Source organism: Prunus dulcis, chromosome 6 (assembly GCF_902201215.1).
Source record: "Prunus dulcis chromosome 6, ALMONDv2, whole genome shotgun sequence".
NCBI lineage: Eukaryota > Viridiplantae > Streptophyta > Magnoliopsida > Rosales > Rosaceae > Prunus > Prunus dulcis.
In genome coordinates, this window is record NC_047655.1 from 25,123,956 (window position 1) to 25,139,186 (window position 15,231).

General features: G+C 38.1%; 3 protein-coding genes across 3 annotated transcripts; 2 read left to right on the top strand and 1 right to left on the bottom strand.

Moving 5' to 3' along the window:
* Positions 1–355: 355 nt before the first annotated feature.
* LOC117632328 (transcription repressor KAN1-like) lies at positions 356–2,424 on the bottom strand. The gene is made up of 5 exons (XM_034365771.1): positions 1,774–2,424; positions 1,607–1,683; positions 1,446–1,482; positions 1,231–1,342; positions 356–1,059 (listed from the first exon to the last, which is right to left on the bottom strand). The coding sequence occupies exons 1-5, from the start codon at positions 2,042–2,044 to the stop codon at positions 537–539; spliced, it is 1,020 nt and encodes a 339-aa protein (XP_034221662.1). The 5' UTR covers positions 2,045–2,424; the 3' UTR covers positions 356–536.
* A 6,025-nt stretch (positions 2,425–8,449) lies between these two features.
* LOC117630706 (ethylene-overproduction protein 1) lies at positions 8,450–13,763 on the top strand. The gene is made up of 4 exons (XM_034363435.1): positions 8,450–11,055; positions 11,459–11,750; positions 11,836–12,145; positions 12,975–13,763. The coding sequence occupies exons 1-4, from the start codon at positions 8,966–8,968 to the stop codon at positions 13,205–13,207; spliced, it is 2,925 nt and encodes a 974-aa protein (XP_034219326.1). The 5' UTR covers positions 8,450–8,965; the 3' UTR covers positions 13,208–13,763.
* A 479-nt stretch (positions 13,764–14,242) lies between these two features.
* LOC117630543 lies at positions 14,243–14,989 on the top strand. The gene has a single exon (XM_034363251.1). It carries the CDS (start codon positions 14,243–14,245, stop codon positions 14,987–14,989), a length of 747 nt encoding a protein of 248 aa, XP_034219142.1.
* Positions 14,990–15,231: the final 242 nt, after the last annotated feature.

Genomic DNA, 15,231 nt, shown 5'->3' on the forward strand with positions numbered 1-15,231 from the left:
AAATAGCTAGATCTTTTAAGTCCTAACTTTTCCTTGATCACCGCCAACATTGAAGTAAGCAATATCATTTCGTTGAACAATTTCAATGTGGAAGGGACTTCGACGTTGAACATTTCGTGTACCATGACTCGCCCACCACGGCTATGTCAAAATTAATAATTTCATGCCCTTTTGATCATCATTAAGACATGCCTAATCCTTGTTGAAGTGCTAATCATGATTAGTAATACATGTATATAGCATGCATCAATCATGGAACATCAATTTGTCTGCGTCTTTTGCCAAATTCTAAATTTTCTCGTTCCATATATTGGTAACTCATTCTACCGACGCAATTCATATAAAAAAAAGAAACAAGAAAGAAAGAAGAAATTTACTGCTCTGGGAGTTACAATATAAGACACTCAAAATAATATTATTATGTTTTCATGAGCAAGTACCTCAATATCTCACTTAGAATTGTCTCATTCATATAGTCAGATCCAGAGTACTTGCCCAGCTCTACCTCCCTCTCTCCATTAATAACCTAATAACTTTCATTCCTTCAACCTGCTGAGCTTTGAGGATGGGGGTGAGTACAAAGACAAAGACAGACTACTATCAACTTCATGAATATCATCTTCATTCTTGTTCCTTGATGTTAGCCTGAGAGACAGATCCAAATCGAGATCTTCGCAATCCGAAGCCGTCCTTTTCAACGATTTCGACTGATGATCCTCATTCTTCTTTGACGTGAGCTCTAGATTGTTGCTGTTGTTGAAACTCGTGATGAGTTCCTTTGGCTTGGGTTGCACTCGGACATGGGTATTTGTGGGGTTAAGATCAATCAGCTGCTGGCTCAACCTGGCTTGATGTTGGTGCTGAGCTTGCAAGGACTCACGGATATTATATAATTGGCATTCTTGTTTCAGTGTTCGAGCAATCCAAGAAGATTGTTCACCAAATGAACAACTTGTCAGATAATTGTAAGCACTACTTGAACTCCAGTTGCCTTGAAATCCAGTGCTTCTCGGGTACCTTGGGTTTTCGTAAGCGGTCCAAGATTTGGCATCTCCATATCTTGGGAAGATCAAGAAAGAAAGAAAGAATCTTTTTTGTGAAATTTAATTCCTCATTATATGTATTAAAATAGTATGAGAAAATATATATATATATATATCTAATTTGAGTTTAATTAGTATGTGAATGGATCAGAATTAGTAAGTAATCATGATTATTGAGGTCTGTTACCTGAAGCTGGTACTGTGGCTTCGGTTATATCCTTGAAGCATGGGAAGTTGGCTGAGGTTATAAATATTTTTATCTCCACATTCAACAAGATGGCCTTGATGATCCGCCAGAACTGTCAAAACAAAGGTCATTTACTTTGTATGAAACCCAACTATATTCGGATTTAGCATACCCAATTAATAAAAAACCCTAATTTTTGCAAATCTTGTATATACCTTGGCCTGCGTCGTCGATCTTCTTGCTTCTATACATCTAGTCAATGAAAAAAAAAATAGAAAAAATATTTTGTTTCAGAAATTTAACGAGCTAATTGCTTTGTGGTAGGTAGCAATGAACAAATCTGTAAGAAATTCAAAGGTTTTGTTGATAAAATAACCTGTAAATGGCTCTTGACATGCGCAATACTTAGTCCCTTAATGTTCATCAGTTGAAGAACCAACTTCGGTGTAGCTCCTGCACCACAAATCATTAATTAAACAAAATCATAATAAAATTGAACGGTACTCAATCGAATATTGAAAATTCGACATGAAGCTAACTCACTCTCTTGACCACCAAGCCTCTCCACGGCGTGGATGAAACGGAGATGAAGATCCGGTGTCCATCGGAGCCTAGGCATCTTGGATCTAACATAGGGTCGAACTGAGGCCTTCCTTTGATCACTCTCTTCAACTGTGCTGTTGCTTGAGCTTCCTCCGTTGTTTTTTGGCTTACCACTTTCTTCAATATCATCGTAATTCTCCCCGCTCTCGCTTCCACCCTCAGTTTGTTCACCAGAGGGACTTGTTTTCGAGGAATCGGAGTCGCCCTCCATAGCCTTCTAATTCTAATGAAGGTGAGAACAAGGGTTGATGGATTAATGAAGAGTAGTGAAGGAGATAATTAGGGATTAGAGCCTTGTTGGTAGCTCGATTGGGAAGACGATGATGATGACCTTTTTATGGTCTGGCTGCAGCAGCTGCTGTCCCGATTCCTATTTTTTCTTCTTCAGTGAACACATGCTCGGACAGAGAGAAATAGTATTATTTACAACAAAAGAGAGACATCTCGAAATCCATCAACTAAGCAGGACACAATCAGCTCAGCTCTATTACAATACAAGAGATGCTCGAAACCCTAGAATCATGACAAAAGATAGAGAAACTTGCTTCTCTCTCTCTCTCTCTCTCTCTCTCTCTCTCTCTGTGTGTGTGTGTGTGTCTCTGTGGGAATAGGTAAACGATATTTTATTTACATGTATATATATGACATATAGGTATTTTAATATGATATAGCATAGATGTATGAATACATGTATGGATGTCATGCAAGAAATAAGATTATATTTCTTGTGTGGAATCCCAGCTCCCATTCCATTTTTATATATATTAATCAAATTCCAACTCGGAATAACTTAGTAATTAGTATGCGTACCAATCAGATGGTATGTAATATTATTATGTCTTACTTTAAAGAAGAAGAAGAAGAAAAATAGGACCATGTAATACATGAAAAAGTGGTATATATATAGTATTACACAAGTTGCTTTGAATTTTTCCGTCAAAGACCAAGAAATTCATCTTTTATTGATATATTTTTCACAGTTCAAGTTGAATAAAAGAACTCTCAACTGGTCTTATTTCTTTAAGAGTTCATTTTGATAGAAAATTATTTTAATTAACACCACTGAGATAAAATTTAAACCTTTTAATAATCAAGTTGAACAACCACATACATTTCAACCAGTCTTTCGTATTTAGGACGTTTTTTATTGAGAGGAGCAATACTCAACTCATACACTACATATGTGCTAGAATTTAAACCCATGACCTTTCTTGAGGAAGCAAACACTAATCGGCCCTTTGCGTATCTTTAATACGTCTATACATGTAAATTTTATAAACCATGTACAAAAATAACACCGTGTAAATAACGCGATTATGAAAAATGTTATTTAAAAACTCTCATCCCTTGCATGCTTAGTTAGTGTTTAAACATGAAAACTGTAATACTATACTAGTTAATAGAGATCAATTTCAAAACTTTGATGCAAAATTTTCTTTTCAAAAGAAAAAGAAAAAAAGAAGAAAAAAAGAGGGGGTTAAAAGCTATATCATCAAGGAATGAGTTGGTGGGAGGATTGGTTCCAAACTAGATGAACTAAATTGTATGTGTTGTAAAAGTTAGGGAAGATTGCTTTACAGGAAGAAATAAGAATCAATCATTTAAGGAGTAACTCAATGAAGCTTGTTGGGGCATGTGTGATGTGTGTTTCAGCTACACAGCTAGCTGTTGCTGATGCAGACCATAATTAAGCTAACTACATCCATAAAGATAATATATAATGTTCTGTATGTATATATATGCCTTCCTTCGCGAATCACGGGGATTGTTCCTCCTTGAGATTTGGACCTTGTTCATATGCCACCTACATCTATGTTTCCTCACTGCCTAATTAAGCTTCTTTCTTAATTCCAATTAAGAAAATGAAGGAAGAAAAAACTGAAATTAGTTCAAACAAATTTCAATTTCAATTCCAAGTCCTTTTTTCCCCTCCCTATGTTTATATATACCAACAAATTCATCTAGAGTTTAGGTACGAAGCTAATGGGAACTCAAAAGTCTATGCTTTTAGGTTTCAAGAGGAACTTTTTCATTCCTCCCACGTGTATAGCCATGGCTATGGCATCCATAGGGCCGTGAATCTTGGGGTCAACAAGATAAGGCAACAGCAACTCATTTTTTTTTCTTTCTGTCACGGGGTTCCTGCAACTAGCTAGTGTTGTAACCGTGGCATATGTCAAACTTTTCATTTATGTATCATGGAATAATTATCAGTAAGTAATGTTATGGTTAATAAAGTATATGCTGCTATACCATAGCCATCCTACGTATATCTTACAAAACAAACACTAGCGTATAGGGGTGAATTTTCTGATAATAGATTATCAATCTGAACCACCGATTAGGTACCGATTAAGTTGCTTTATTCAAATTGATAGCTCGATAACGTCACCCTCAAATTAAACAAATTATGTTGGGAATTGATGTGTTAAGAAAATAATGTATAATAACCTAATTGATTCATTCAAATTTCTTTTTGAAGTCCATACTTGAAGTTGAAAGAAGGCCATAGCTTGCTAGAGAAAAAAAAGATACACCAGCAGACAGAGAGAGACAGAGAGAGAGAGAGAGAGAGAGAGAGAGAGGGAGGAAAGCCCTACAGAATACAAAAAGATTCACTCTCCAACACTTCGCCTGTGAGGTCAACGCCCAACAGTTCTTGTGTCCCTTTTTCTTCGCATTGATACATATTTTAAGCCATTTGTTTAATCTGCATGAGAATACGTGAGCCCTATTAATGCGGATCTAACCCATTATTTGAGAATGAGGATGTCTGTCTTCTTCTAGGGTTCTCTCTGCTCCCCCCAAATTTGTTTATTCATTTTATTCGCACCATGCAATATTCTAATGCATACCTGCGTGCTATATGCCAAGCATGCATGGTCTCCACTGCACCCTATCATTTCCATGCAAGCCGGCCTTTAAATATTTATTCAAGTTTCAAAGAAGTTTCACAACTGCTTCGATGCTTATTGGTAGGTGATTAATTGCTATTTCCCATCTGTATTATTAAAACGTATGCTGCATTTACACGTACACCATGCAACTTTTTATAATTATAATTAAACTGCTGGGGAAAAGTTGGACCTTTCATTAAGGTCTTGCCCTTCATTCCCCTATATAATTATATGCCACTCAGTAAGTGACAAATTATAATTTCTTTTTCTTTTTGGTCCCTCTTGGGGACTTAAAGTCCCCAAACATGCACCCACCATTTTTAATTATATTATTTTGATGACAGATTTTCTCAATATTATCCACCAAAACTATACATTAATTATGCATTCGTATATACAAACAATATATATTTTAAATCCAAATTATCTAGCATGATGAATTCCTTGTCTAAAACTACGATCCATATTGATTGTTGAGCAAAATATTTTTGATACGATTGATGGTGTGTTTGCCTAAAATTAATAGAGACTTGGAGTTCAAAAAAGAATAGATCCATTATATGCTTTATCTTTATCATAAATTCATTTTCATGCTATGAGGAGCTTCTCGATATCATTTTTTGATAATTTTATATTACATATAAATTTATTATCCTTTTCAATTTGATTCATCCTTCCATTTCACAAAACAGAAGCCAAGAAAAATGAAATTTCTCCATGCAATGGTAAATATTACAAAGTAATAGCTAAATGCAATATTAGAAAGTATATATGTCCACTTTTGGTATGCAATATGTCACATAGACTTCCCTCTATGGGTTTGTAAGAAAAGCATATTCCACACTGGCCCTCTTGTTATATACAAAGATATTAATATAATGTAGGGGAGGGGGGACATGATCATGAATTTCTTTGCCAAATTATACACGATTAGAATAAGACCCCTTGCATGATTTTTATGTACACAAATCTCATTTTCTGTACCATCGACTACATAAAAAATTGAGAAATATGACAGCAGAATATAACATCAATAGTACATATATTATTTTTATATTATTTAAGTTGTGTAAAGATTGGTGTTGTTATTATATGAGTCTGTTCACATCTCAATACGTATGCATGGTTGGCACAGCATGTGACTAAAAAATAATTAATTACTTAAATATCATATATTATATTCCCGTCAAGGGAATGAGCCGTTGTCTCCCCTTGATGCACATCTCATGGAACCCACGTATACCTATCCTTTCTTTGTCCTCTCCCTCTCAGTCTTATCTTTAGAAATCCCAACTTAAATTATAATTTATGTGTGAAATTTTGAAAAAAGATTAATGATAAAACAAAAGTTAATGTGTGTTTTATTCCTGTAAAACATGTATTTAGGGCATTATATTTATACATCAGTGTGTGTGAACTCTTGAAAATGTCCACATCAATATGCATCACAACTAACCTACTAAAATTCTAATTACATGTAAAAATATTGCCTCGACCTCCATGCATTGAGAGTGATCGGTCAAATTTTGAATGGTTTACCTACATATCCCTTAATTAATCCAAGATTACTTGCGCACACTTTGACATATTCTTGGATTTATAGTAACATTTAAATTAGGCTGCGTAAAAGCAATTGGACATGACTACCTAATTAATCAACTGACGAAGCTCAATTTAGTAACTTACGTGTCAAGGCTAGCTCATAGAGTCGGAGGTAGAACTTGTCCTTACAAAATCAACTTGCAAGAGAAGTATGCTCAAAAATCTTTTCTTTCTTCGAGCGAAACTTACATATCACCCTTGAATGTGTAACCTAAAACTGAATTTTTCGGCACCATACAACTTTGTCCATCAATCGTCTCAATTTATAATATCTTGAACTTTAATAATTGGAAGTTTGGAGGAAAGATATAGGCATGGGATTCTTGGTAGCGACATTAGTTAAAGTTTGAACTCTTCCTTTTCCCACCTAATAAAAATATTGCTTCTCTCTGAATAATACAAAGTAAACCCATGCCCCATGCACATATAAATTATGTATAAAACTCCAAATGTCAGAATTATATACATTCTTTTATGCATAGAGAGATTCATTTCGTTCATCTCCAATTAGGTTGATTAGTCACCACCACTACCATGTCTTGCATTCTCCCAAACAAATGGCAGCCCATTGTCCTTATTCTTCATAGTCAAATGTCGACACCTAATTCTTTGCAATGCATGCAACTTGTTTTTGGCCCATTTGGAACAATATTTTTAGATGTGGTCCACCTAATACCTACATTCATTCTTTCCTACTTGGACACGATACCTACATGTATATACATTATGTGTAGACTTGCGTAGAAAGCTATAGCTTGTCCTTGTTATTTAGTTTTCTATCTTTCTTTAGATGGGATGGGCACTAACAAACGGGTACATATAACAAGACACCATATGACCAAGGGGGTGTCTCGGAAAACACTCTGTTTTAAGGTCGGGCTCGGTTTGAAGTATTTGCAGGTGATCAGTTCAATTCAACTGAACTCCGATGGTTTGGGGATAGTGAAACCGAATCCGGTTGGATTAGGTTGACCGGTTTGAAATATTCAACCCTACTCTGTTATGATTGCCCAATGGGTAACCCTGATGATCAAATCCCGTTTACACAGGCTTTGACGCGTGGAAGATGAGTAAAGGCCCAACACTGGCATTGGAGCACTTAAGCCCAGTATTGTTGTGCCACGTTAGTAAGTGTAGCAAGAAAAAGTTGACCCACTTAACCAGCACAACGAATCTCCGAATCTGACCAGCTATCCCCTCGCATGCGAGCCTCTAATGACATGTCCCTCACTATAGCCCAACTCTCATAAACCACTTTGTCAACCCCAAATTGCAGATTCCGTCAAATTAATCCATGTGGATAATATGCAACTACTACATGTGATGTGAGGACACTTTTATCGCTTTAAAATATTTGAGATGAACCGAAAATTACGTCAATCTTTCCTGCGAATTTTAGCTTGCAGGACTCGAATTAAACTTCAACACTGTAATTTTCAAAGTTAAACCGACGAGAATGAAAGTGGAAAAAGATGTAAAATGTAATAGTGTAAAAAGTTGGATTTATCAAAGAAGTCAAAATATTAGATTTCATATTAGAAAAAGAAGTTTCTTTTTTATTTTCACATCGTAGGGGCAGCAATTAAAAAGGCCGACAACCAAGTTCCATGAATCCGTAGGCTAGCTCACCTGATCTGTCCTTCACTTACGCGCCATTTGGGAAGCGTGGGACGGCAGCTTTTCATTTTTTAAAAAGTCCGGGAGATGCGGCTCTGTAGATAATAGATTGATAATAATTTCCAAAATAAATAATAATAATTTTGACGCAAGAAACCAGATTGGGAAAATTGGAAAATTGGCATAAACGACAGGTGGGCCCGACTTTAACGCCTCTCCTCCTCTTCCTCCTGTGTCGTACAATAATGCTTCACACAAATATATCACACGACAGTCAACATACTTTACCCTGAACCATTAACTGTCGTTTTCTATTTCCCTATCTCTCTGGCCCTCTCCCTATCCCTATCACAGAGATTAACATTTCTGTAGAAATTATAGAAGCGCACAAAAATACCACGTACAGGAAAAAAAAAAAAAAAAAAAAAAAAAAAAGGAAGAAGAAGAAAAGAGGAAAGGTCATATTTAGACGGACAAGACAAGAATAATCAGATGGAATATATTAGACCTTTTTTTTTTTTGAGAGATAAAATAGAAAGAGAGAGTGGCCGTTGCAACGGCCACCTTCACCCCTCACCCTCCACCTCAACATTTCTGGCTGGAATTGCAAGTCAATGTGAAATTTCATCTCAATCAATCCATCATTCCTCTCTTTCTCTTTCCCCCAAAAACAAACAATATCCCATCCCCCACTTTCTCTCCATTTTCTCGGGAAAAAAAACAAAACAGAAAAAAAAGAGGCGCCTCCCCAAAAAAGGAAAAACCCAGAAAGAAAATTTGTGATTTTCCCAGCCTCCAATTGGCCTGGCCTGCTGCATCACCATCGTTTTCACCTTCAATTTTGTGTTTTTCTGGGTGCCCAAACGGTGGTGATTGCTGGGCATGAGGTAGATTTATAAAAAAATATATATTTATTTAATTCTTGAGTTTCCAGTTTTTCATTTTCTTTTTGTTCGATTTTAGAGTTTTCCATTTCGAGGGTGGTTTGGGAAACTTGAAATTATTGTACTTTGAAGATGCAAAACAATATATTTACCACAATGCGTAGCTTGAAGATCATGGATGGGTGTAAAGGAACTCAAGTTTTCGCCATTAATCCTTCGGGAACCACCACCACCACCACCAACAATGGCAGTAGTGGTGGTGGTGTAGGAGACAAGCTTCTTCATCACCTCCAAGACCATCTCCGGGTCAACTCCACTCGATCCAGATCGAGCCGGAGCAGCTTGAGTTTCCAATCCCCAAACCCAGTCGGCAACAATCTCGTGCTCGAGACTCTTCTCCCGTATGGCCTTCCTTCTTCCGATCTCCTCGAACCACAAATCGAACCCTCCCTCAAGTCCGTCGATTTTGTCGAAACCCTAGCTGATGTCTACCGTAGGATTGATCATTGCCCCCAATTCGAGAAATCCAAGATGTATATGGAGCAATGTGCTATATTTCGGGGTCTGTCCGATCCAAAATTGTTCCGGCGGAGCCTCCGGTCGGCCAGGCAGCACGCAGTGGATGTACACACGAAGGTGGTGCTAGCTGCGTGGTTGAGGTATGAGAGGAGAGAGGACGAGCTTATTGGGTCGTCGGCAATGGATTGCTGTGGTAGAAATGTGGAATGTCCTAAGGCTAGTTTAGTTTCTGGGTATGACCCTGAATCTGCTTTTGAGTCTTGTATGTGTTCTCGGGCCCCTGGCGGGGAAGAAGATGACACACCTCGCCGGGAAGAAGATGACACTCCTCGCGGGGAAGAAGATGACGATGATTTTGTGATGGTGGGAGATGAGGAATGTTCGACTTCGGAGGAGGATGGTAATATGTCGTTTTGTATTGGAGATGCTGAGGTTAGGTGTGTAAGATACAAAATTGCCTCGCTTTCGACACCTTTTTATGCAATGTTGTATGGTAACTTCAAGGAGAGGCGAAGGGAGAAGATAAATTTCACGCAGAATGGGATCTCTGTGGAGGCAATGAGAGCAGTGGAGATTTTTAGCAGGACTAAGAGAGTAGATTATTTTGATGTGAGGATTGTTTTGGACCTTCTCTCTTTTGCAAACAGGTTTTGTTGTGATGATATGAAGTCGGCTTGCGATTCTCATTTGGCTTCTCTGGTTTGTGAACTGGAGGATGCAATGCTGCTAATTGACTATGGATTGGAGGAGACTGCTCATCTTCTAGTGGCAGCTTGTTTGCAGGTGTTTCTGAGAGAGCTCCCCAGTTCATTGCATAATCCTCATATGATGAGATTATTTTGTAATTCAGAAGCAAGGCAAAGACTGACTATGGCAGGGCATGCTTCTTTTATTTTGTATTATTTCTTGAGCCAGATTGCCATGGAGGAAGACATGAGATCGAACACGACGGTGATGCTTCTAGAGAGGCTGGGAGAGTGTGCCACGGAAAGTTGGCAGAAGCAACTTGCATTCCATCAGTTAGGTGTGGTGATGCTTGAGAGGAAAGAATATAAAGATGCTCAGTGGTGGTTTGAAGCAGCAGTTGAGGTTGGTCATATTTATTCCTTGGTGGGTGTTGCAAGGGCCAAGTTCAAGCGTGGTCATAAGTATGCGGCGTACAAGCAGATGAACTCTCTCATTTCTGATTATACACCGGTTGGGTGGATGTATCAGGATCGATCTCTGTATTGTATTGGAAAGGAAAAGATGATGGATTTGACGACTGCTACTCAATTGGATCCAACTCTATCTTATCCATACAAGTTAAGGGCTGTTTGTCTGTTGGAGGAGAACCAAATTGAAGCAGGTATCACAGAGATCAACAAGATAATTAGTTTCAAGGTCTCCCCTGATTGTCTTGAATTGCGGGCTTGGTTTTCAATTGCCCTAGAAGATTTTGAAGGAGCTCTCAGAGACGTCCGAGCACTCTTGACTTTGGACCCAAATTACATGATGTTTCATGGAAAAATGCATGGTGACCATCTGGTAGAGCTGCTCCGCCCTCTTGTTCAACAATGGAGTCAGGCTGATTGTTGGATGCAACTATATGATCGATGGTCCTCTGTTGATGATATTGGTTCTCTAGCTGTTGTACATCATATGTTGGCAAATGACCCTGGGAAGAGCCTTCTACGCTTTAGGCAATCTCTCCTTCTGTTACGGTAAGTAGGAGAAAGTGGCACTTTACTTCGATATTCTCAGTTATACTGCATTTTCTTTATTATTTTATTATTTGATTTTTTCTGTTGATTATAATTCTGTACATTATTTTCTTTGTTAATATGCATATTACCATTTTCCTGTGAAGGTCTTAATCCAGGCCAAAACATCTTGAGTTCTTGACACTTGTAGAACTTAATTCACTTTTGTTTAATTGGAATTGTATGTGCCAACTGACTATCTGCCTATATTGCATGCTGGCAGAACTCTAAGCCTCTTCTGATCCTAAGATGTATCATACAGAAGAAATAAGCCATTTAATCCAATTGTTAGTGCTTTTTGGTTGTCCTTAGTTGCTATATTGTTCTGTTTTAGCAGCATCTCTGATGTTCCTGAAATTCGCAGGTTAAATTGTCAAAAGGCTGCTATGCATAGTCTGCGGTTAGCTAGAAATCATTCTGGTTCTGAGCATGAACGGCTTGTCTATGAAGGATGGATATTGTATGACACTGGTCATCGTGAAGAAGCATTGGCAAAGGCAGAGGAGTCCATTTCTATCCAGAGATCATTTGAAGCATTTTTTCTTAAAGCATATGCTCTAGCAGATTCAAGTCTTGATTCTGAGTCCTCAACATATGTGATCCAGCTTCTGGAGGAAGCACTTAGATGCCCTTCAGATGGCCTTAGAAAAGGACAAGTAAGTTTCATCCTTAGAATAACTTTTTGGTCCTGATATTCTGAACATCAATTTTATTCAGATTGTTAACTATGTTATCCTGCAGGCACTAAATAATTTAGGAAGTGTGTACGTAGATTCTGATAAGCTGGATCTTGCTGCTGACTGCTACACAAATGCACTCAACATTAAGCATACACGAGCACATCAGGGTCTAGCACGAGTATATCATCTTAAAAATCACCGGAAAGCTGCATATGATGAGATGACGAAGCTGATAGAGAAGGCGCGAAACAATGCATCAGCTTATGAGAAACGTTCAGAATACTGTGACCGTGACATGGCAAAGAATGATCTAAGTACGGCTACACAATTAGATCCCCTGAGGACATATCCATACAGATATAGGGCAGCAGGTATGTTGTTACTATGGTTCTTGTTTGTTTAGTACATGGCTTTTAAATTGGAAGTCACTGTTTATAATTAGTGCCGGGAGGTGAAACTGCATCAATGGTGATATTGTTGCTATATAAATATACACAGATGATCATTATTGATTCCAAGTCCTTGGGCCTTAATTTAGTTATCAGCTGTTATGTGTCAAATGAATCACCTAGAAACTAGAATCTACACATAGCTAGGTTTTCAAGCTGATGAGCTGGTGGTCCATTCTGTTGGCTGGAGTTTCAATTGCTATGGAATTGAACAGTTTAGATGGCTTTATTTCAGGTCCTTAGAACCGAGTTTTTTTCCCCTTTCTCTTTTTCAATCACCTTTGTTTAAGTTTTATCTGTCTAAACATTTGACTCGTTTCATTGAGCCTAAGTTGCATGTCTATCTGGGCTTTCCCCCTCGTGCCCAATGTTTGAAGTTGTATTATAAACAATAGCTAACTAGTACATCTCTGTTTTATTGTTCTGCAGTAGGATTTGAACTGAACACTGACAGTTTAAATAGAAATCAGCATCCCGATTCCTGATGTATTTGGCAACTTGAAATTTGTCATTAAGTGACCAAACTTACTATTAAAGAAGGAAGTATATAATTTAAGATATAAAAAGAAAAAAAAAAGAGAAACTGAACATTTTCATTTTGACATTCTGGTGGTACCTAGGTATGGTCTGTTATATGCTTCATATGATTATGTTATCAGTTGTACAGTGGTGACCCCTTGAATTCCTTAAGAAAAGTATCTATGGGTGTGTGGAAAACATTCTGAACTAACATGGAAATTATGGCGACCAGTTTTGATGGATGACCATAAAGAAGCAGAAGCTATAGAAGAACTAAGTAAAGCCATATCTTTCAAACCGGACCTGCAGCTGCTACATCTTCGAGGAGCATTTCACGAATCAATGGGTGACTTTGTCTCCACTGTGCGAGATTGTGAAGCAGCCCTCTGTCTTGATCCCAACCATGCTGACACTCATGATCTCTATGCTAAAGCACGGGAGCGCGTTAATGAACAACTGAAGTGACAGAATCACAGAGCCATTATTCTTTAATGTGTGTAGGCAATCATGCTGTTGCTACCAGATTCTTTTAATGTGGAAAAGGCCAGCAATTGTCAGCATAGGTGCTCCTTTGGATTTTGTCTCTAGAAATCTACAATTGTAGATTTCCATGGCTTGAAGAGTGGAAGCCAGGAAAGAATTTGGATTCATAAGGAAGGAAAGTAGAGGAGCAAGATAGCATGTAAATATCAACTGTTTATTGATTGGATCAATTTGTTTAAGTAGAGCAGAGACCTGCTGCTGCTACTGTCTGATATACTACTCCAGCAAAGACGGGAGCAGAAGTAAACCACGGCGAAAAGAATCTTGTACATGATATGTAAGCTTGTGATGCGTGTTTGTCCAATTTAGATGTCTACTTTGTGTTGTTTTCGGCCAAGCGGTTTGCAATGTGTTCTAATCTTTATCATTCTGTTCTCACATTCGTTGTATAACCTTCATGGTTTTCCATTATGACCGACATGAAAATGATTTATTTTTACAGAGGCTTAATGGGGCCAAATTCAAAGCCAGTTCTGCATTTTCCACTTTTTGAAGACTCTTTCCTATTTAATTTCCCCTTCAATTAGTTTTGGTATCATCTAGGCAATGCATAAAATGAGATTTTGAGGCCTTTTATTTTATTTTAAAGCAAGAAATTTGACACCATGCAGTGATGTTGAAGTAGTGAACTGTCAATGACTTGAAACAAAACATCCCTACATTGCCCTATTTGGTGCCCTACACTTCTGTTTGACTGGAGAATGTAAGTGGATAAATCCAGTGGTGTTGAACTGGTCCCCTCAATTTCATAGGAAAGGGCCTTTCTACCTGATCACATGTGACCATTTTAAAGTGAAAATCAGTGTTAAACGGACTGCACGAGATACCCATAAAAGTCCAACTGTCCTGCAATTATATTATTCAACTGCCCCTAACATTTCTCATTCACCTACAGCTTTAGTTCTTCCAATATATGCTCTCCTGCAAGTAAAAGTTGAAGATTCAAAATGTCCTAGAATGCTGAACTTCAATGTACCACTGCTCTCAACCAGGCGCCTTGCAAACTCCGGCAGCGTAGATTTACAAGGCGCATCGCTGAGCACAAGTGACAGAATTCCGTTTTCCTGGGAACAAGTTCCTGGCAAGCCCAAGGACTTGAACACAAGTGATGATGTCCATGATGGGGACACCCCTCGACCCAAGCTACCTCCAGGCGGGTGGCGCCGGCCTCATGATCTCGATGACGGATGTGAGGGCGATGATGATTTTGATGATGATGTTGGTGACGTTGATGGCGATATTGACAACGTTGATTACAGCAACGATGCTTTCTCAGATGCCATAGATGTGTTCTCATTGTCAGAGGCAATAGACATTGTGGAAAAGAAAGCACAGAGAGAACATGAAACAACAGATAGTTTGAGGCCAAAGTTTGCAGAAGAGTCAAGGGAGATGAACCAAAAGTGCTCAAATTTCATAATCGAGAGGTTTCTTCCAGATGCCACTGCATTGGCTGCATCATCTGCTCTACAGCTAAATGTGTCCCAGATCAGTTCAAGCAATGAGCTTTGTTATCCATGGAATTATCCAGAGCCAGAGGCTTGTGTTTCAAGAACAGTCTGCAGGCAATCGTACTCTTCACCTAAGGGTTGTGGCTTGCATGTTTTCTTCCCTTGGCGCATGAAGCACAAGCTCTGTGGAATTAAGAGCCCTGTCAGTGCACAAGCTCATTGCAGTGTAAAACACAAGAAACATAGATCATAAGCAGCTAAAAGGCTAATTAAGTAATTAGAACTTGATGTATAGTATAATTATGAAATTTTCTTCTTTTTGATGCTTTTGTTTCTATTTGTCAAAAAGTTTTACTTACGTTCTGCTTATTGGTTTGATCTGATGGTGCAGAGAAATTAACTGCAATCTAAATAAGTTTTGCATTTAAATCTCCATATCATTTTTATGTTCCATATTGATATGGATGAATTGGTACTTATGCTGGTAATTATGAA